Source organism: Protopterus annectens, chromosome 17.part0, assembly GCF_019279795.1.
Source record: "Protopterus annectens isolate FY-2018-M chromosome 17.part0, PAN1.0, whole genome shotgun sequence".
Lineage (NCBI taxonomy): Eukaryota > Metazoa > Chordata > Ceratodontiformes > Protopteridae > Protopterus > Protopterus annectens.
Window position 1 is genome coordinate 729626392 of NC_056751.1, and position 23421 is coordinate 729649812.

At 42.6% G+C, this 23421-nt stretch overlaps 1 protein-coding gene across 2 annotated transcripts in view; it reads right to left on the reverse strand.

Annotated features, from left to right (window-relative positions):
• The window catches only part of NCSTN (nicastrin), an 876107-nt gene that overhangs the window by 643680 nt on the left and 209006 nt on the right, over positions 1–23421 (reverse strand). For both annotated transcript variants that reach the window (XM_044059533.1, XM_044059532.1), the window contains exon 6: positions 10863–11013. In XM_044059533.1, coding sequence (XP_043915468.1) covers positions 10863–11013 — 151 coding nt within the window. The remainder of the gene's footprint in view (positions 1–10862; positions 11014–23421) is intronic.

Consider the following 23421-nt stretch of genomic DNA (forward strand, 5'->3'; position numbering starts at 1 on the left):
TATTTTTTTAACATATCAAATAAAATCAGAAAAATATACATGATTAGAACTTGTAGGACTGCACAGATAGGTGAAGAAAAAAGTGCTGGCAGTGGGGTAGAAATGGAGAGATAGGGAATGCATGCAAGAGTTAAACATAGGGAAGTAAGACAGAGGTAGAAGAGATGCAAGAAAAAATATTTTGGAGGGAAAAAGAATGTGAATTAAAAACATACAACTGTTTAGTAGAATGAGAGAGGATGTATAATAATTGCTATACTTGCTTATAACAGTGAATTAAGAATGCAGCTGTTTAGAGTAAGAGAGGTTGTACAGTATTTAACTATTCTTTAGGAAGGAGAGCATTCCCTGCCATTCGCTTTGCTATCCCACTAGTATTTTTTTTCTCAATACTTTGGCTCTTTGGCCGACTTCCTCCAGTTATTTCTCACTGCTTCTTGCCTACTTTGTATCCTTTTATTTCAAAATCCTATTGGCAAAATCTCTTTATTCCACACTCTCACCAGCCGATTTCTCAATATACTAACATGTTATAAGCATAATGTTTACCTGGTAGTTTGTAATCTCCAGTAACTCTTCAAAAGGAAGCACTCCACCCAGAATAAAAATACTTAACCAAAACAAACGTGTGGTCAGAAATAAAAAATTTTATAATCAGAAAAATAAATTTCACTTGTATTAAAAAAAATTAATAAAGGTTTAGCACTTTCATCCATGCAAAAAGTATACACACTTCATCAGAACAGCAGCAAGCCCCTCACACCCCCCCAAACTTACATACACCAACTGCAAGATCGCCATACCTTGGAGAAAAGGGAATATTCTGAGAAATGGCAACGCGGACTTAATATATTGAAGTCCGATCTTTTGGCCGTTCTGTGTGTTCTGGGACTCTATTTTAAATGGTTGTCATGTCTGCTGTGACCTCATCGGAGCTGCTGCTTTCCCTGTTTTCCTTAGTGCTGTTCTTACTTCTTCTAGGGTGGACTCCTTCTCTCACTGTAGGCCGTGTCTGGGGCAGCACAGCTCTGTTGGGTTTTCTTCATTTAGAAGCTGCTGGAGTACTCCTTCCATCTGCCTTTCATGCCCAGTGGATTAGTGAGCAGGATGTTGCTAGCATCCCTTATAAAGGGTGTCGGACTATCTTCATACTTCTGACTTCTCCTTTCAACCCGATAAGACTTTCTTTACTCCATCCAATGAGTCACTGTCCAAAAGGTAGTAGGATTCCTCTAATGTCTTGTTCTTTGCTAGTGCAACTGCACTCTTTGCCTCTTTGTTAGCCAACCAGTATTCCTTCCTAGCCTGGTCAGTCTTTTCTTCTGTTATACTTACTTCTAGCAAGACTGATTTCTGTCAGATCTCACCAGGGATGGCCACACACTAGGGTGGTGCAGCAGTCCCCTATGTTGGTAAGCACCAGATCCAGAATGTTTGAGCCCCTTGTGGGTGTGTCAACCAGCTGGTCCAGGGCATGAAAGTTAACGAAGTCCAGGAACTTTTGGACAAGTGAGTTAGAACAAGTATAATTTACCCAGTCTATGGATGGGTAATTAAAGTCACCCAAAACCAGGGTGTTTGGTTATATCTTGATTGACTCAAGTAGATCCAAGTAGGGAGAGTGGACGCCCTGATTCATGGAGGAGTCATACAGATGGCAATGACCTGAGGAAGGGTCTTAACTATAGTCAATTGCACTTGAAGTAATTCAAGGAAATCGTGCTGCTTAACCAATCTAGAGGTGTATTTATCTTTAATGAATATTGATGCATGACCTCCTTTAGTTCTCATGCCTTCAGTTTGTGGCCTGAATGTGTGGAAGGAAATGTAACCAGTAACCAGCAGCCTTAAAACAGGTCTCAGTGACTGCAAAAATGTCATTATTTCCCAGGGTGAGGACTGCTTCCAGTGAGTGCAATTTCTGGTTTAGACTCCTAGTGTTTAGCAGCATAACTTTGAGGTTGTTTTTACAGGGTTTTATTTTTTACATCACAAATTTTGGGCTTGTGACATTGCCTAAAAAGGCACTAGAGGGATGACAAGAGTCTTAGCCAATAAATTAAATCCCAGGGGTGACAGATGAAGACCATCTCTGGTAAACCATTGAAGTCTGTCGACCATGTCATCCCAGGCTGACAGATACTGGGTCCCCTTTGAATGACGCCAGAAACTAAGCCAATTGTTGAAGTCAATCATTTTTGTTTGTACTGAGGTATCATCCCAGACAAAGGTGAAATGCTGCTTACGGCTAGGGACATACCTGCCGGAGACACCTAATCAGAGACCACACTCATGTCTCTCTTCATATATAGTCCAAGGAGGTACATCTCAAGTCGTTCACACCAACATGGACTATGACAGAGTCACAACAGTGTATGTTGTTGAGAGACGCGAGTGTGTGTGTGATGTGGTGGATCCTGGCACCTGACAGACAGTTCTCAAAGAAGCCAAGTCTCTGTGAAAAATGAGATATGGCTGACCCACAATAAGAGTCTGCAACTCATATACTCCTCTTGTAGAGGCCAAAGCAATCACCAAAACAGTTTTCCATGTTAAGAATCTCAAGTCAACCAGATGAACTGGTGCAAATGGAATAAGTATTAGCTTCTCTGACACAAAATTAAGATTCCAAGAAGGAGCCAACAGTTTTCTGGAATGTTATGTAGCACCCTCTTCAAAAATTTGCACATTAGAATGCACTGAAACAGGACACATGGGCAATCATGCTGAAATGGGAGACAAGTGAACCTTGACAGAGGAGCAAGATGGACCACAGAATAACAACTCTCACAAATACTGCAAAACTAGAGAAACATTAGCCCCAAATGGGTGAGGGCTGTTTTACTGGCACCAACTAGAAAACCTGTTCTATTTACTTATATATGATTTTCTAATAGCGGGCCTTCTTCCCTCCATCAGTATCTTCTGCATGACCTCAGAAAAGAGGTGCCTAAAAGGTATTAAGATCCAATCATCCAGGTGGTCAGTGATGACTGTTTAGGGTTGGGACATAGAACCTCTGTTCGTGTGCGAGTAAATCCTGCCTGAGGTAGCGTGTGGTAATTGTCCCTGGCCAACTCCAAAAGAAGGGAGAAACACTGCTGCCTGGGCCAGAAGGGAATCACCACAAAGACCTTTGGGGATTCCTTCTGAATCTTCAAGTACCCTTGATATCAGTGGAAAGGTTGGAAAAGTATGCAGGTCCCCTTAAATAGTCATTTGCCTTGTTTGACAGTCATTTGTTCTGGAGAGTTCCAGCTTTCTTTTTGGAACTTCCCAGGTATTGTTTTTTAAATGTCTATTTACCAGCATTCTGCTGAGACTATTTATTTTGTAATCCCTTAGAAATTTTAGAGAGGGGGGGGGGGCTGAAAAATCTGAGAAATTCCCTGAATCAACTTGCCTTTCTCATCACACTTTTTGATATCCTCTGCATGAGAGGGTTTAAAAACTAAATCTCTATTAAAAGAAGACTTCAAAATTTCAAATTTGACATTTTCTGGGAGGTTCTGAGAAGGTAGTCGGGCTAACCTCCTCAAAACAGTACCAATAGCAAAAGCACTGGAAGCAGTATATACGGTCATAAACACACTTCCAATTATGAGCAGTGACCAGAGAAAAAGAAGAAATTAGACTACACAGAGCAGATTTTTCCACATAAGAGTAAACTGTAGCTACAACATCCCTCAAACTTTCACAATTATTCATTATAAACTTCAACATGTGAGCCTGACAATTCAGAATTCTAAAAAAATAAATAAATAAACGTTGCAGAAGCATATATTTTCCAAAATGTATCAATACCGTTATCATCCCTGTCTGGAGGAGCTGGATTAACTGAAGTTACGGCTGCTGGATTAGGTCTGGGATTAGTGTATAAAAAATTGAAAGAATGAAGAACTTTGCTTATTCTACCTGCTTTCGTAAGGGTAGCAGGTTGGTTGTCAGGTAAAAGTACAGTTTTGTACCTACCATAAATGTAGATGTTCGAGTGCTCATACAGCTGCAGTCATTACAGATGGGTTATCTTGCCGTCAGGCGGGTCCTCGGTCGGCCGAATTCCAAAGTCTAGGTCTGGCGTCGGTTGTCGTCGCTTCTTCCCTGACGTCAGTGTGGCAGGGGTATAAAAGAGGCAGCCAACGCCATTTTCTTCAGTTTTTCTTGCCCCAGATGTCAGGTGCCCCCAGAAGGAAGGCAAAACATAATGTTATGCAAACATGCAATATAGATAAATCAAAAAACAGTAGTTGCAAGCAAATACACCATAAAAGAATACCCCAAATAGGTTGTATGATAAAGGTGTTTGTCATAAGGCCTGTCCTAAGAGGGGATGGAGGGGGGGTAACCTGGACTGCAGCTGTATGAGCACTCGAACATCTACATTTATGGTAGGTACAAAACTGTACTATGTTCATCGTGCATACAGCTGCAGTCATTACAGATGGGAAGAATCCCAAAGCTAAGTAAGGGTGGTAGGCACTAAGTGGAACTAGGAGAAGCGAGGATGCCCTGCAGGACTGCTGTGGCAAAGCCCACTCTAGATTTTGAGTAAAGTGGAAGGTGGTAGGGCTTGGAGAAAGTGTGCACTGAACTCCAAAGTAGCTGCTTCCAAAATGTCCTCGGTAGGGACCCCCCTGAGGAAAGCTGCAGAGGTAGCTGTGGCCCTGGTGGAGTGGGATCTGATGTATGCAGGCACAGATTTTCCATGAAATTAATAACAAAAGCGTATGCAGTGGGCTATCCATTTTGAAATTGTCTGTTTGGAAATGGCCTTTCCTTGAGCACCTGTAGCATAGGGCACACAGAGTTGCTCAGATTTCCTGAATGGCTTTGTTCTGTCCAAGTAATAATGAAGTTGTCTGTGAATGTCCAAGGAATGTAGTAGTCTTTCCCCTTTGTTCTGTGGATTTGGATAAAAGGTAGGTAAGTGGATAGTCTGATTCAAAGCTACACTGGATACTACCTTTGGCATGAAGGTAAGGTTGGTTCATAAGGAAACTCTGTCCTGATGGAAAATGATGAATGGTTGCACAGCCATGAGGGCCTGCAGTTCCGAAACCCTGCGTGCTGAGGTGATAGCCAGAAGGAAGGCTGTTTTCCATGACAAGTATTGTAGCTCTGCTGAAGAAGCCGGCTCAAAGGGAGGCAGGGTCAGCTTTTCCAATACGAAGTTGAGGTCCCAAGCTGGAACTGGTGGTTTCCTTGGGGGTTTTATACTTTTTGCCCCTCTGAGGAACTGCCTTAATAGAGGATGTGAGAATAGAGGAGGGTCTGTGTTGTATTGTGCAGAAATGGCTGAAGCGTGGATCTTGATGGAGGAGAAGGAAAGGTCACTGTTTAACATCTCAGCTAGGTACTGTAAAATTTGAGGTATATTTATTACCCTAGGATTCTGGCCCTTTTCTTGATTCCAGGAACAAAATCGTTTCCATTTGGCGGAGTATGCTTTTCTAGTAGAAGGTCTTCTGGCCTTCAAGATGACTTCCTGCACCTCCTTGGAGAGGAGAGTCTGTTGGGAAATTAAGGAATTCTCCATGCAGCTAGCTTTAGGGTTTTTAGCTGGCTGTGAAGAGTTTTGTAGTTGTGCTGGGACAACATAAGAGGGACTAGAGGTAGGATCCATGGTGGGGAGTGTGTCAGGCTCTTTAGGAGCAGATACCTTATATATATACTTATATACTTTAGGATAGATTTATCACTCAGAGACTCCCTATGCTGTGGAATAAAATCCCGGTCCATGTGAGGCAGAGCACCTCACTGGCTCTGTTCAAGAGAAATCTTGACCTGTGGATGGGAGATCGTAGGTTTACCCCGGGAATCATCTCTGTGTCACTGCTGGACAGAGGCACAACAAACTAATGGGCACAGTATTTTTTCATATAAGGGGTGGCGTAAGCCACAAAAATTTGGGCTAGGCTTATAAATGCCTTAGGGCAGATAGCCTAGTATAAACCTATGAACCAGTGTTGTCGTGGCCAGTCTGGAGCAATGAGAATCATTTGTGGCCTCTCTGCTCTGGCTTTTAATAGAACTTTGGTCAGTAGAGGAAGAGGCGGGAAGGCATAGACTGTCAATGTTGTCCAATTGAAAGAGAGTGCGTCCACTTTCCAGGCCTGTGGATGATAGGTCCTTGAACAAAATTTTTTCAACTGGTAATTTCTGTGGGTAGCAAATAGATCTATGTCTGGCTGTCCCCATGCCTGAGTTATCTTTGAGAAAACTTGAGGATGCAACTTCCATTCGTGTGGATCTGTCATATTTCTGCTTAGGTTGTCTGCCAGTGTGTTTTCCTTCCCTGGCAGGAATTGTGCCTGTAGTTGAATTTGCAATTCCAGTGCTGTGTTCCATAGGGTCATGGCTTGCCTGCACAGGGGGTATGAATGAGTTCCCCCTTGTTTGTTTATGTACCACATGACTGTGGTATTGTCTGTCCTTATCAATAGCTGGCCTGGATGCAGCAGGTCTTTGAAGGTCATAAGAGCATTCTGCACGGCTAGCATCTCCTTTTGGTTGATGTGTAGGTGCTTCTCTTTTTGGGACCATTTTCCCTGAATGCACTGATCTGCCATGTGTGCTCCCCAGGCGTAGTCTGAGGTGTCCGTTGTGATGATTTGAGTTGTTTGAGGTACACAGAAAGGGAGACCTGTGTTTCTTTGGCATGCTTGAGCCCACCACAAAAATTCCTTTTGAAGGCATGGAATGAGTGGTATAATTGTTTCCAAGCTGTGGCTGTGTTGAGACCCATAAGTTTTTTTAGGTACCATTGTAGTTTCCTCATATGCAGCTTTGCACATGGGATTAGTAGGATGCAAGATGCCATGAATCCCAGAGACTACAGGACTTTCCTTGCAGTTAATCTGGTGAAAGTTGCCATTTGCTGAAGTATTGAGACAGTTGCCCTTGTTTGTCTGGTGTGAGGTAGGCCACCTGGGTGGTTGTATTTAAGCTGGCACCCAGGAAAATTATCTGATGAGAAGGTATTAGTTTTGATTTCTTTTTGTTCACTGTGTATCCCAGGAAGTTTAACAGTTTTATTACAAACGCCAGATGCTGCAACAGAATGCCCTTGCTGTCCGCTTGGATCAGGCAGTCGTCCAGATATGGGTAGATTTGTATTCCTTGTAGTCTGCAGAAGGCAATTACTGATGCCAGGCATTTCGTAAACACTCTAGGCGCAGTACATAAGCCAAAGGGCAATGCAGAGAATTGGTAATGGGTTGAACCTGCAAGAAATCTGAGGTATCTTCTGCAATCTTGTCTGATAGGGACATGCAGGTATGCCTCCTTGAGGTCCAATGTTACCAGCCAAGACTCCTTGCCCAGCATGGGAAGAAGCTGCTGTAATGTGAGCATCTTGAATTTTGGCACCTGTAGATGTGTTTAGGATGGATAGGTCTAAGATAGGTCTCCAATCTTTGTCTTTCCTTGGTACCAGGAATAGTCTGGAATAAAAACCTTGGCCTTGTTCTTTTGCAGGTACCTCTTGAATCGCTTTCATATCTATGAGAGCAGAAATTTGTCTTTGTGCCTCTGTCCTTTGATTTTGTGGCAGGTTTGGCATGCCACTCATTTTTGGAAGGGTGTGAAAGTGGTACCTGTAGCCTCTGTCTATAATGTCCAGAATCCATTTGTCCTTTGTAACAATATGCCAGTTTTTTGAAAATAATGCCAGTTTTCCGCCCAAAGGTGCTGCCATTAAAGCTTTGCTTGGCAGGCATAGGGGGAAGTCATTGTGTCTGTTTTCTAAATGACTGTTATCTATCTTCTCCACCTCTTGGGGTTGGTGCTTGCCAGTGTCTTGCTCTGTAAGATCCTTGAGGTTGTCCTCTACCCCTTGGGCGTCTGTATCTGCCCCTTTGAGGTCTGTCCATGGCTGGAAAGGACCAGTTTTTTGAAGGCCTGTTTCTGCAGAAGCGTGGAGGTTGTACCTGCAGGAAATCTTTCACTGTTTGCATAGATTTCGCTTTTTCCTCCATTTTCTTTAGTACCTCCTCAGCTTTAACACCAAACAATACATCTTTTTGAAGTGGTGCATCTAACAACTTTGCTTTGACATGATCTGGTAAGGTTTGCTCTTTGAGCCAAGCATGTCTACGTATAACAGACCCCGTGACAGCAGCTCTACATGAAGCCTCTAAAGCATCAAAACCACACTGCAAGGTATGTTTACCCGCTTGCTCTGCACCATGCAACAAATCCTGCAACTCTTTCAAATCTGGTTGTTCTGTTTGTGTCATTTTGCTTTTTAACTGGGATAACAAAAACTGTTGGTACTTTAACATATGGAATTGACAGTTTAATGCCCTCATGGTTAAAGTGGCAGATGTATACACCTTTTTCCCCCACCTTACTAATGCTCTCGAATCTCACGCTGAAGGTAAAGGGTTTTTAGCAGAAGAGGCCTTTATTCCCTTGGGACCCTGTGAAATTGTTTCTGGGTCAGCAGTATGGCTTTTATAAAGGAACTGGTGAGAATCAGGGACCCGGTAATACCTATCTGGTTTAACAGGGGCTGGAGGTAAAGAATCTGGATTAAGGCTGGCTTCTGCGTACACATCCTCCAAAATATCTAAAACAGGAGGGATAGCCAGGGGCCTATGCTGGGGGAGCAGTAGAATTTCCCTGAGCCTTTTCTTGGAATCTGAGTAATCTTGGCCTTCCCAGTGAAAGTGTTCCCTCAATGCATGCAGGGTTTCCCCAAAAAGAATAGTCCTCAGGGGGGGAGACCGAGGGAATAGACTCCTCAGCATCAGAGTCTTCGAAAGGGGAATAGGCATAATCCTGGTCCTCAGAATGTTCTGAGGTAATACAAGCCTGGTCTGAGGAAGGGTAGTCTTCCTCCAATCTGGGTCTTTTGTCAGAGGGGGGTTGGGAACCCCTGATGAGAGTTATCAAATCCTCAGCCATTTTAAGCATCTGCTTTTTAGGCATGGGGCCTTGAGAGGAGGTCTGAGGACCCTGTTTTTTAGTTTTCATGGCTGCTTTAGATTTAGTGAAGGATTTAATAGAGAAGGTGGAAGGCCTGAAGACGCCTTCAGAAATGGCAGGCCTGACCAAATTTTTAGTTTCCCCAAGAGTGGCGTCGGTATCTGCAGTAGGAATGGAGACCGAGGAGCCTGCAACCTCGGGTACTGGAGTCACCGGTAAAATAGTTTCATCGATATTCAGGGGCTGCATAGGTGCCTCACTGAGAACCGGAGAACCGGTAGTCGGCCTAAGCGTGGTCTCAGTACTCGGTGCGGACCTCGGATGATGGTCCCTATCTTTGCATCTTTTGCTTAAAACTGGTGTCGGTGAATCCGACGACATGATATAATTAAATGTTTTGCCAAAAAAATGAAGGGCGAACTCCGCCCGGCGCTTAATAGTGCGCTTGTTGAACCTAGCACAAAAACGGCAGGCCGAGACGTTGTGGTCTGGGCCTAAGCAAGGTATACAGAAAGAGTGGAAATCCTTATGCGGTATTTGCTTCCCACAAGAAATGCAATTATTAACTTTGTCTGACATTGGTCTGAGGCATAGAAAAGTTTCCACAACGGGGTACTTAGCTTTAAAGGAGACTTCGGCTGAAATACTTTCGTAAATCTCAGGAGCTGGCCGACCGGCACTTGCGAACTGCTTCTGCTTCGGGCACCGCGCAGCAAGAAAGACTGAAGAAAATGGCGTTGGCTGCCTCTTTTATACCCCTGCCGCACTGACGACAGGGAAGAAGCGACAACAACCGACGCCGGACCCAGACTTTGGAATTCGGCCGACTGAGGACCCGCCTGACAGCAGGATAACCCATCTGTAATGACTGCAGCTGTATGCACGATGAACATCCACAAGCTATAACAAACACACTGACAGCATCTGGGGGGATGGCTAGGCTTCTGGAAACTACAGATGCAGAATTTCTTAGCATTTTTCTAACGGACTAAGTCACCTCAGTGTTCTTTCACTGAAAATACCAGCATATTCTGGAAGTAGTCTCAAAGAAAGTAGATGCCTCACTTGCAGATTCAGAAACTATACTCTCCTCAGAATCTGAATTATAACTCTTGAGGAGAAAAACCTGCATACGCCCCTTCACATTTCTCTAAAGATTCCTCTTTCCCTGAAGAGGTTCAAGATGTGGAATCACCCTTTTCCTTTTACCAGAAACCACCTTAAAAGAATGATCAATAGCCTGCACAACACCCTGAGCCAAGCCCAATAAATTACGCCTATCCAGACAAGCTGACACATGAGACGTTAAATGCTTAGATTTCGCTCCCTTTTTGATAGGAAAGTTGGGTGCATGGAAAGTGCTGGATATAACCCATACAACTTAGGCTACAGCAGCAGCAGCAATCAATATGAATAATATCTGATGTACACAAAATCTACACAATGTACAATCTGCTGTAGTCCTATCACCTCAGTAACAAAAGGTTGGTGCCCTTCCGACAACCTGTGCAATGAATGCAGTAGTGTAGGATGAAATTACCAAAATATAACAAAATAAGATAAAATAAAGAATTGCTGAACTGCTATAGCACAGTCTTCTCCTGCAGTATAAAGCTGCTTCACTGCAGCCAACATACATACGAGCAGAGAACATAAAGCCATGGGCACTCCTACTACTTATAACATGACTTATGAGAACATGTTAAACATACAACAGCTGCAAGTTATCTTACTTGTGTCATGACAATGTGTACTGCACTCCTGAAAGTACAAGTTGGGATCTTTACTAATACGGTTGGACAAGTTTTATAACATTTACTGTTCAAAATGGTAACAATCAAGGTTACTGAATGGTACTTATTTGTACATGCAAAACACACTAAAAAGTTGCACCTGTAACCAAAGGCTTAACATAGGAGACATTACACATTTACCTGGATTGATGCTGAAGGTACTCTGGATGCTGCTACGACGCATGCAGGTGACAGAATTTGTAACAGCATGCATGTGTGAGAAAAGCTGCATGGAACAGAGCGGATATGCTGGAGATGAACCATTAACAGGAACATTGTGGTCCCAGTAACACTGTAATGAACAAAAAAAAGAGACAGGTAGACAATCATGCAATAACACTTAGAATCCCAAGAAACCGAGAGGTTGACAATAACAAAGTGATTTCAAAAAGCTTCAAATGCATTTGATTACTTAAACTGCATTCTGGTCATCAGTTATGACTAGTTCAAGTGATTAAGTCAATGTCTACACTATCCTAAAACATTCATTCAGTTAATGTTGGACATATGCACACCATAAAACTAGAAAAGGCAGCACAGAGGAGAAGGGAAAGGAACAATATTAAACAAAGACCAAACACAACACGGAGCCCACGGCACATTCCTCATCAAGCCCTTTGTTCTCTGTACTGGAGAATAGGAAAAAGTATGAAAAACTACAGCTGTGCTGTGAAGTTTAGCTCCTACTGTTAAAGTACACCCTACCACCTGCTCCTTGAGGAGCTCTGAAATGTAAAGCCCCCACTCCCATGTGACATGTCATCCCTTTTACACAGAGGGCATGATATTTACTTGGCTTTCCTGGTAAAAGGCCAAAACAAAAAGGTATATGGGTTTCAGCAAATGTCGAATTTATTGGTGTGACTCAGAATATAGTGAAGTCTTGTTTACTGTCATTTTAACCTTAATTCTCAAAAAAAGCCATTATGTTAATTGGGAAACAACTATATAACATGTTGAGTTGTTAACAGTATAAAAAAAAAAAAAAAACACTCACCTTTGTTGCCAAATAAAAAAGCTACATGTTGAAGGATTATTGAAATTATTTGTATTCCAAACTAAGACAGCCACGAAGTTCATTCCAAAGAGAGACATTCTGCATCTAACAGACTTAAAGGTCTGCCCAAAACAGCATACTGCTTATTTTTAACAAAATGTTTAAACAGAATTTGTAAAAAGCCATTTTTATTCAGCAGTATTAAACAATGGACAGGTTTTATTCCGACGAGTCCTACACTACCACCGAAATGGAAAAGATCTAGTATATCTCACAAAGTACAGGACCTGCAGTAAAACAGATAAATGTGGCTAATAAACAACAAAAAAGCTACACTATAACTGACACCAAATGGTGAAAGTTTGAAATAAAATAAACTTAAAATCACCTCCCTGCGAATGCAAACTGTAAAGCAGACCTGCCTTACACCTCTCTCCCCTACCCTCTGATACACTAAATCAATGCAATCATTAAATCTGCAGCAGTCGTGCCACCAAAAGCATAACAGTACTGCAAATATCACCACATGTGAATGTAATGGGATGGAGCTCTCCTTCCAGGCCGCCACTGAAAATGGGATTTACGCTCCAATCAAATGATAATACATACACGCTTTGTGTCCAAATAATTCCAACTGCAGAGGAGGTGAAAGAGAACAGATTACTGCAGTCTGGGCACTATGCAGAAAAGCAGAAGACAACCTTGGGAAGAGGACTTATTTATTTATTGATATGAGAGAGATAGGAAGAAGACAAAAGGAATCGAGGGTGTCCAGCAAAGGCATGCATGTTTTGCGTGAGAGAAGACCTGCAACAGTCAGGCATGACTATCGAGGAAGGCAGGGGAGTGGCACTGGACAAAGAGAGGGGAAAGATGGTGACATCTGACACAACACCCTGACCCAATATAGCAAATGGGGAAAAAGGAGGGTCGATGATGACAAAGTGATGGACAGATGGCAAGACGGACAAAAACGGTCAACACTAGACATATGTCAGGGTCCCCTTTTGAGCTTTTACGGCATTACAATATTCCAGCAATAAAAATCATCATGACCTTGCTTAATGTAGGTCCCTGTGGACTACCCAGATCCAGGACCAGGGCAGTGGATGCCCTTAGCCAAGATACAATAAGAAGTTACTTTAGGCCAAAAAAGAAAGTACAATTCTGTAAGTCAATTTACCAGAACAGCAAACATTCTAATAGGTATTTTAGTATATTACCACAGTTTAGAAAAATGTACAGAGCAGGAAGGAATTCAAGAATCCTAGCAAACACAAAGAAAAGACATTAACTTTTGTTTGTAAAAGTATGTACAGAGGACCAAGTTGCTACCTCTGGAATATGTTTAGAATCTACCCATTTCCAAAAAGTCACAAAGAAGCCATTGCCCTTGTACAGTAAGCCCTGATGCTCTCTGGAAGTGACTTGTTATGGTGAAATTAGCAGAAGGAAACAGAATGGGACAATCACCTGGAAACTGTCTATTTTGCCACTGCTTGTCCTTTCTTACCTTTAATGGAAGCAAATATTTGATTAGCCTTCCTAAAGGATTTAGTTCAGTCCATACAGTTTCTGAGCTGCCTGTGAATATCCACAGTGTGCAAGTCTCTTTCTCCCTTGGTTTTAGGTTCTGGAAAGAATACATGAAGATTAACAGATTAGCTCAAGGTAAACTCTGAAATCATTTTAGGCCTAAAGGAAGGATGCCTTCTCAAATAAATCCTGTCCTTGTGGAAAATCAGGTAGGGATGACTCACCGCAAGGCTGGTAACACATACACTCTTCTTGCAGAAGCCAGAGCACAGTTGTCCAAGTGAAAAAGTTCAAATCAGCCTGATGTACTGGATCAAAAGGAAAAAGTATTAGCTTTTCAAGCACAAAATATTTTTAGATATGATACTGAGGGGGTCCGTCTAGGTAATTAGATGCCCGTGTAATAAATATTATGTTGGTGAAAGTAAAAGGGCATTTAAAGTTAGGATTTTAGAACATACTAGGGACACGAAGTGTAAGAATGAGAGCCCAGTTGCTGCACATTTTAAATATCATGGTAGTAATGTGGAAGGACTTCAGGTTAGTATATTAGAGCAGGCTAAGGTGGATAGGTTCAATGCTTCTCTTTTGAAATTTAAATTATTACAAAAATAATCTATTTTTATAATAAAGTATGAAACTTTAGTCCACAAGGGACTTGATACAGAATGTAATTGGAGGGCTTTAATTGGGTAAATGTTTTGCAGTGATAGAATTACTTTAGTTATTTTACTGAACAATTAGAGGAAATTGTTCTGCATACAAAGGATGTGTGCTATTTGTGTTTTTTACACTCTGAAAAGGCTTTTTAGCCAAAGCACTAAGACAGATTTTATCTTATTAAGATACTGCTGTTTAGTAAACTGTTTGGTGGATTCCTGGTTGTGTGTGATCTGTTGCTGCAACAGAAAACTTCAAATCAGCCTGATGTACTGGATCAAAAGGAAAAAGTACTAGCTTTTCAAGCAGAAAGTTAAGTTCCCAAGGAGACAACCAGTTTTCTAGGCAGATAAATATGTAAACCCTCTTTCAAAAACAACTTGACTAGAGGGGCAGGTAGACAGAAGATCTAAGGGCAGCCAAGCAAAATTGTGTGTGTATTTAAGCCATATGTAGAGGTGTTCCAAAATCATCATCAACCCCCTTATTCCCAGTTTTCTAGACATGGTCAGGGTGTTGTGTTAACTTTCGCCATCTCTCTCGATCCAATGCCACACTCCTGCCTTCTTCGACACTTATACCCGAATGCCGCTTATGTTCTCTCACAGAATCCATCCACCTTTGACAGATGCCCCTGTTTCCTCTTGCCTTCTTCCTGTCCATCTCAAATCTTCTTCACCAGATTGTCTTCTGCTTTTCTGCACATGTGCCCGCACCACCGTAATCTGTTCTCTTTGATCTTTTCTGCTATTGGAGCTACTCTGGCTTCTGCTCTTTTGTCCTCAGTTCTTTGTCTATACCAGTGTGCATCCTACCACCCATCTCAGGCACTTTGTTTCCATCACCTTTAGCTTCCTTATCTGCTCGGGCTTTACTGCCCAGGTTTCTGGACCATACAGTAGTACTGGTCATACCATTGTTTTGTAAACCTTACTATTCAGCTTCGTAGGCATTCTTCTGTCATACACTACACCTGAAACTCTATGCCAGTTGGCTGCAACCCCTCTGACTCTAGCTTTGTCCTCATCATTCATACTACCCTTCTCCTCAACCATCCCACATAGATACCCGAAGCTATCAAACTGTCCACTATCTTCCCTTCCATCTCAGTTCTCAGCTTCTTCTGATTTGCCCAATTTGCTGCCATTACCACTGTTTTATCTGTACTCAGTTTCATCGCATGTGCCTTTAGTCTTGCATTCTATTCCCCTCTCCTTTGCTGAAGCTCTTGTCAGAGTTTGCCTGTAATGCCATGCTTTGCTGATCTATCCCCTCTGATCTGTTTGCTAATGTAATCCATCACCAGCATGAACAAGCAGTGGGCTCAAAACTGAACCTTGATACACACCCACTCCCATTGGGAACCCCTCTGTGATACCAAACATTGTCCGTACTTGACTTATTAAAAACCATGATAAACCAGGCATCCACCAGAGTTGCTGTTCATAAAATTGTATTACAAAGGATAAGCGCTTTCACACACAGTGTGCTTCATCAGATCCACAAACTTAAAATGAATCAAAACCATTAAATAGTAAAACCACACAATAGACAGCCAATTATTTAAACCATTCAATTACTGATGTATACTGCGTCTCTTAAGGATGGGTTTTAAAGGTACAGCTGCACTGATACCAGGCAGCTTATCTGCCTGCAGCTTAACTATCCATTTAGTCACTGTAGTTTCAAGCATATTGTAATCACCCCCCCCTTTTATTCATGTGTACAAGTTGTAAAACAATAAATTCACAGCTATGTCCAGGTAGTGCAGAAACATGCTTAGCCAAGGCATCAAGTGAATTACCATGTCTAATGTCACCTAAATGCTGCAAAATCCTCTTTTTCAGCATTCTAACAGTTTTCCCCACATAAAATGAGGTGCAGTTTCTTCACTTGGCTAAATAAATCAAACCCTGTGATTTGCAGTTTGCATAGAACCTTGGTGTAAAGAAAAAAATATTAGTAGGATGTAGAAAAACAGCTGTGGTCGAAATATGACAGCAGGCTTTGCAAGATCTACAGGGGAACGTACCTTTATGATCAGATACTAAAGAAAATGTATTTGTAGATTTGTAACAAAGCTGCCGCCTGAGTGATAAACCTAGATATACTTTTAAAAATAATTTATCTCCCATGATAGCCTTGATCTTATCAGAAAGAAGTATCGGCCAAAATGTATTAACTACATTGCAAACCTGCTGCATATTATTCCCATAGGTTAGAGACAATCTAACATTATTGCCAGTTGTATTAACATTAGACTTGGGTACATAAGAACAGTTAAAAAATAGTTTACCCTTATCAAGCCTCAAAGAGGCAACATCACTAAGGGTATCATTCAAAACTTGTTCCTTATAGCCCCTGGCCAAGAAATCATTACTCAAACTGGACATAGCTTCATTGCATGCATCATCACTAGTGTGCAAAAGTACAGTTGTGTACACCTACCATAAATGTAGATGTTCGAGTGTCTTCACTGTTGCAGTCATGACTGTAGGGTTCTCCCCTGCCGGCAGGCAGCCCTCGGTCGGCCAGAATCCCAAAGTCTGGGTCCGGCGTCGGCTGTTCAACCATGCTCCCTGACGTCAGAGCGCCAGGAGTATAAAGCTGACAGCCGACGCCATCTTCTCCAGTTTTTCTTGCCCCAGATGTCAGGAGTCCCAAAATGAAAAAGGTCCCATAACCTTTGCAAATACACCTCAGAAGAATGGTGAAAAAGGAACTACACAAAAGTAAAAATAAGAGGGGACAGGAGGGAGGGAAACCCAGACTGCAACAGTGAAGACACTCGAACATCTACATTTATGGTAGGTGTACACAACTGTACTATGTTCATCGTGTTTCACTGTTGTAGTCATGACTGTAGGGTAGAATCCCAAAGCTGAAAGAAAGGGAGGTGGTCATAAAGAAGAAGGGGCGGCTAAAAGGCCCTGCAAGACTGCAGAGGCAAAGCCTGCCCTAGACTTAGAGTAGAGAGGTAGATTGTAGTGCTTAGAAAAAGTATGCACTGAACTCCAAGTTGCAGCTTCCAAAATGTCTTTGGTAGGAACTCCCCCGAGGAAGGCCGCAGAAGTGTCAGCAGCTCTGGTGGAATGAGTCCGTATACTCCCTGGGATTTGCTTTCCATGGTGTGAATAACAAAATCTGATTCCATGAGCAATCCATTTAGAAATGGTCTGTTTTGAAATGGCTTTACCTTGGGAACTTGAAGCATAGGAAACAAACAATTGTTCTGATTTTCTGATGTCCTTGGTTCTGTCCAGGTAAAAACGTAGTTGTCTGTGTACATCCAAGGAATGTAAGATCCTTTTCCCCTTTATTTTGACGAGTGGGGGAAAAAGGTTGGCAAGTGGATAGTTTGATTTAAAGCCACTTTGGAAACCACCTTAGGCATGAAGGTAGGATTAGTCCTCAAAGATACCCTGTCTTGATGAAAAATAATATAAGGTTCCACAGCCATAAGAGCTTGTAACTCTGAAACTCTCCTGGCAGAGGTTAGGGCTAACAAGATAGCTGTCTTCCAAGATAAAAACTTGATGTCAGAAGAGGCAGCAGGCTCAAAAGGAGGCAAGGTTAGTTTTTCCAAAACATAGTTGAGATCCCAATCCAGGAATGGGAGGAGATCTAGGAGGTCTTAAGTTCTTAGCCCCTCTGAGAAACTGTCGCATGAGCTGGTGGGAAAAGATGGGAGGGTCTGTATTATAATGAGCAGAAAGAGCAGAGGCATGTATCTTAATGGAAGAGAAAGAGAGACCCTTATTGTAAGAGACCTGTCAAGTAAAGTAAAATTAAGGTAATGTTAGGAAGAAGAGGATCAGAATCCTGAGCCTGCATCCAGGAACAAAATCTTTTCCACTTTCCTGCATAAGATTTTCTAGTGCTAGGACATCTGGCTTCTAAAATGACATCCATAACCTGCTTGGGTAGGAAAGAAGAAATCAAAGGCCCTGGATTAACCAGGCCGCCAGGCTGAGCGTTCTGACATGAGAGTGTAGAACCTGACCCTGATGTTGGGACAGAAGGTTCGGAGACTGAGGTAAAACCCAAGGGGGCTCCAGACATAGGTTTTTTAGAGTTGGATACCAAAACTGCAGAGGCCAATTTGGAGCCAGTAAGATTATCATCTTGGGCTTGTCCTGTTTTATCTTCAATAAGACCCGTGTAAGAAGAGGAAGAGGCGGAAAGGCATATCCCGAGAGGTTCCTCCAACTGAAGGAGAGGGCATCCACTTTCCAAGCTTCTCTGTGGAAAGTCCTGGTGCAAAAATTCTGTAGTTGATGATTGAGATGGGATGCAAAGAGGTCATCCCCAGACTGCTGTTATCATCCTGAATATTTTGGTGTCCAGCATCCACTCGTGGGGATCCGAAAGGTTTCTGCTCAGACTGTCTGCCAGGAAGTTTTGTTTCCCTGGTAGAAACTGAGCTTGAAGATCCAGATTGCAAGCTAGAGCTGTGTTCCAGAGATCCATGGCTAGTCTGCAAAGGGGGTAGGAATGAGATCCCCCTTGCTTGTTTATGTACCATATAACTGTGGTGTTGTCTGTCCGTATAAGTAGTTGTCCTGGTTGTAAAAGATTCCTGAAGGCCAATAGAGCTTTCTGAATGGCTAACATTTCCTTTAAATTGATATGCAGGTGCTTCTGATCCTTTGTCCAAAGGCCCTGCAGACAGTTGCCCTGAAAATGGGCTCCCCAAGCATAATGAGAGGCGTCCGTGGTTAGAATCTGAGTGGCAGGAGGCAGATGGAAGGGTTTCCCTTTGTTTAGAGCACATGCCCTGGACCACCAAAGAAATTCCTTTTGAAGGCAAGGAAGGGCAGAGATCAGTATGTCTAAACTGTGGCAATGCTGCGACCATACACTTTTTAGGTAGCACTGTATTTTCCTCATGTGTAGTCTTGCACATGGTACGAGAAGGATGCAGGAGGCCATGTAACCCAAAGCCTGCAGGAATTTCCTTGCAGATAGTTGAGTTAAAGTTGCCAAGGTTTTCAAAGTTGAAGCCAGCTGTAATTGTTTTTCGGATGTCAGAAATGCCATCTGGGTTGTGGTGTTTAGAAGAGCACCCAGAAAAGTTATCTGTTGTGATGGTGTCAAATTTGACTTTTTTATGTTTACAGAGAATCCCAGGAACTTGAGGAGGTTCTGTACAAATTCTAGATGCTGGAGTAAGACATCCTTGCTGTCTGCCTGAATTAGACAATCGTCCAGATAAGGGTAAATTTGAATTCCCTTGAGTCTGCAGTAAGCTACTACTGGAGCCAGGCATTTGGTGAAGACCCTGGGCGCAGTAGACAATCCAAAGGGCAGCGCAGAAAATTGAAAGTGCCTCGATCCGGCCTTGAACCTGAGGTACTTTCTGCGATCCTGCCTGATGGGAGTGTGTAAATATGCCTCCTTTAAATCCAAAGTTACCATCCATGCATCTTTGGACAGCATTGGAAGTAGCTGCTGTAGAGTAAGCATCTTGAATTTTGGAATCTCTAGAAAGGTGTTCAAGACCGACAGATCCAGAATGGGTCTCCATGAGTTTTGCTTCCTGGGGACTAGAAAGAGCCTTGAGTAAAAACCTTGTCCCATCTCTGAAAGTGGAACCAGTTCTATGGCATTCATAGCCAAAAGAGCTTCCACCTGGTTTAAGGCCTCCGTCCATTGATGTTTTGGAAGGTCTGGCCATCCGCTTGGCCTTGGCAAGGTATGAAAATGGAATTTGTAACCTCTTAAAACCACATCCAAAACCCACTTGTCTTGGGTTACTTGAGTCCAATTTTGATAAAAAAAGAGAGAGTTTTCCTCCGAGAGGGGCTTCCAGGCAAGAAGTTCCTGTAGCCCAACAGAGGGAGTCATTGAGTTTGTTTCCTTTGAGTTTGTGACCTGTCCTCTCCTCCCCTAGGGGTGGAAGCAGTCCACTGTCTTGGTCTATAAGAAGCTTGTGTTTGAGGTCTTCCTCTGAGGCGTCTATATCTACCCCTCTGAGGCCTGTCTGAAGTGGGAAAGGACCAATTTTTTGAAGGCCAATTCCTGCAGAATCTAGGCGGCTGTACTTGTAAGAAATCTTTAACTGTTTGCGTGGATTTCACCTTATCCTCCATCTTTTTAATCACCTCTTCAGCTTTTGATCCAAACAAAACATCATGCTGAACAGGAGCATCCAATAATTTAGCCTTTACTTGTTCAGGCAAATTTTGTTCCTTTAGCCATGCATGCCTTCTAATGACTGTGCCGGAGGCAGCAGCCCTACAAGAAGCCTCCAAGGCATCAAATCCACAGTGTAAACCTTGCTTCCCAACTTGTTCAGTGGCATGCAATAAGTCATGTAATTCCTTATCATCTGCACAGGCAGAAATGGAAGTAAGCTTTTGTTTTAAAACAGACGAGAAATTGCTGGTATTTCAGCATATGAAAACTGACAGTTTAAAGCCCTAATGGACAAAGTAGCAGAAGTGTACACTTTTTTGCCCCATCTTTCTAAGGATCGAGAATCCTTTTCAGTAGGAATGGGATTTTTGGCAGAAGCAGCCTTAACTCCCTTAGGACCCTGAGAAATGGTTTCAGGGTCAGCAGAAGGGTTCTTGTATAAAAACTGGTGGGAATCAGGAACCCTGTAATATCTATCAGGCTTAACAGGAGCAGGAGGAAGAGAGTCCGGGGTTAAGTTAGCCTCCGAAAAGGCATCATACACAATATCCAAAACAGGAGGAATAGCCAGGGGTCTATGTTGGGGAAGAAAACGAAAATCCCTCAGTCTTTTCTTAGAGTCCGAATACTCCTGTCCTTCCCAGTGAAAATGTTCCCTCATTTCATGCAAAGTTTCCCCAAAAGAGAAATCCTCAGGGGGAGAAGCTGAAGGAATAGATTCCTCAGAATCAGAATCCTCATAAGGAGGGAAAGTATATTCCTGGTCAGAAGAAGAAACTGAAGAAACAGAAGCCTGATCAGAGGAATCATAATAAACATCCTGCCTTGGCCTTTTATCTGGAGGGGGATGTGAACCCCTAATCATAGTAAGTAAATCCTCCTCCATCTTGAGTAACTGTTTCTGTGACTTGGGAGCCGGTTCAGAAGAGGCCTGTGTTGCAGTCTTTGATTTAGAAGGAGTCTTTGGCTTTGTCTTTATTAGAAGCTGAGTAGGCCTGAAAACCCCTTCGGAAGCCAGTACCTGCACAGCGGCTCCGGACCCATCCGAAGGAGCATTGTCCGAAGGTCCTGCAATAGAAATATTCAAAGGCCTGGTTGGCTCCTCATGAGAGTCCGTTTCGGCCATCAGTTCTGAAATGGCTGACGACAGGGGCTGCAAAAGCACCTCACTGACGACGGCCGAACCTGAAGCTGGCTCCGCTTGTGCGCTATCATCAGATTTGGACCTCGGAGGCCTGTCTTTATCCTTGCGAAGTTTGTGAACTCCGGTAGCCGGAACCGTATCAGACGACATTTTGTAGTTAAAACGCCTACCGAAATAATGAAAAGTAAAATCGTACCTTCGCTTAATTGTACGTTGATTGAATCTAGCACAAAACCGACAACTAGCTACGTCGTGGTCGGGGCCTAAGCAAGGAATACAGTAAGAATGAAAATCCTTATGAGGTATTTGCTTCCCACATGAAATACAGTTAACTTTTTCTGACATTGGAGTGGAGCAAGAAAAAAGTTTCCCCAATGGGGTACTTAGCTTTGAGTGGAGAAGAAAATCTTCGGACTGAAGTTTATCAGAAAAAATAGGAGACAGCCGACCGGCACTTGCGAACTGCTATCACCGCACGGCAAGAAAGACTGGAGAAGATGGCGTCGGCTGTCAGCTTTATACTCCTGGCACTCTGACGTCAGGGAGCATGGTTGAACAGCAGACGCCGGACCCAGACTTTGGGATTCTGGCCAACCGAGGGCTGCCTGCCGGCAGGGGGGAGAACCCTACAGTCATGACTGCAACAGTGAAACACGATGAACATCGGGATATTCTAAGATACTGGCCTTTAGTGTGTGTGTGTGTGTGTGTGTGTGTGTGTGTGTGTGTGTGTGTGTGTGTGTGTGTGTGTGTTAGTGTGTGTGTGTGTGTGTGTGTGTGTGTGTGTGTGTGTGTGTGTGTGTGTGTGTGTGTGTGTGTGTGTGTGTGTGTCTGTCTGTCTGTCTTTCGGCTTATCCCGGTTAGGGGTCGCCACAGCGGAACACCGGTCCGCTAATGTTTGGTAGTGGATTTTTACATGCCGAGTTACCAGCCCTGATGCACAATCTTCAACGAAGGCACGCCCGTTCACAATATTCTTAAAAACATGTCTAGGACGCATGCTATTATAATGCAAATATGCATTCTTTCTACAAGATTTTCTATACTGAGAACTACTAATAGTATCATCAGAAAGCTCAATCCTTGTATCCAAAAAATCTATGGTGGTGCATCAATGGTTCAAAACAAATTTAAAGCAGTCACTGGAAGATTCCAAGTACTGTACAAACTTCAAGAGATCAACTTCCAATCCCTCCCATAAAATAAAACTGCCATCCACAAATTGTTTATAATATAATAATTGTGTGGAGTACATAAGGTCAGAGGAGACTACCCCACGCTCCCAGTCCACCAACACAAGGTTGACGTAACTGTTAGCGCAGAGAGTCCCCATCGCAACACCCACTTTCTGCCTATATAAAATATCATCAAATAAAAAAGCATTATTAAACAAAATAATATCCATTAATGTACCAATATATTCAATCAACTCATGTGAATAGTTAGTAAAAGTCACCAAAATTTTCTTAAAAGATGTAACACCCATATCATGGGGTATTATAGTAAATAGGGTCTGTATATCCATTGTCACTAAAATAGTTTGGTCAGAAAAGGCACCATGTGCCCTAGTATAATCATCAAGAGTGCACAAAAAATGCTCAGTATCTTTCAAAACTGCACTTGCCATTTCCAAAGTTTTTTTTAAATGATGTTCAACAAAAATAGAAAAATTCAGTGGCCCAACCTCTGCCTGACACTATGGAGCGAAGAGGTGGGTTGAGCAAAGATTTGTGCACTTTGGGCAGACCACGAATTACAGGCATCAATGGTTCTGTTACCAACATGAAATCATATACACCTTTGTCAATCACTTGTTCCATTAATAATTCATTTAACTGCTCATGGATGCCTTTTTTAATCATATTCAGACCAATTCTAGTTGGACATTCATATGTATCAGTATCACTTAACATTTGAGTCATAGCTGTATTATAATAAATAGTATCCAAGACCACGATAGACCCCCCCCCCCCTTTATCGGCTGGCCGAATAGTCAAATCATTCATGTCTTTTAAATTATGTAAAGCTGAAAATTCATCATGAGTTAAATTATAAAAACAGCTCCTTGTCAAATCAGCTTTAAAAAGCTCTCTCTCAATCATTTTAACAAATGTTTCAAGTACTGGATGTAACTGTGGTACATACCGACTGGTACGTTTTAATAAAACAGGTGTTGCTTGCTGCTCACCAAACGCCAACTTAAGGGCAACATGTCATACAAAACG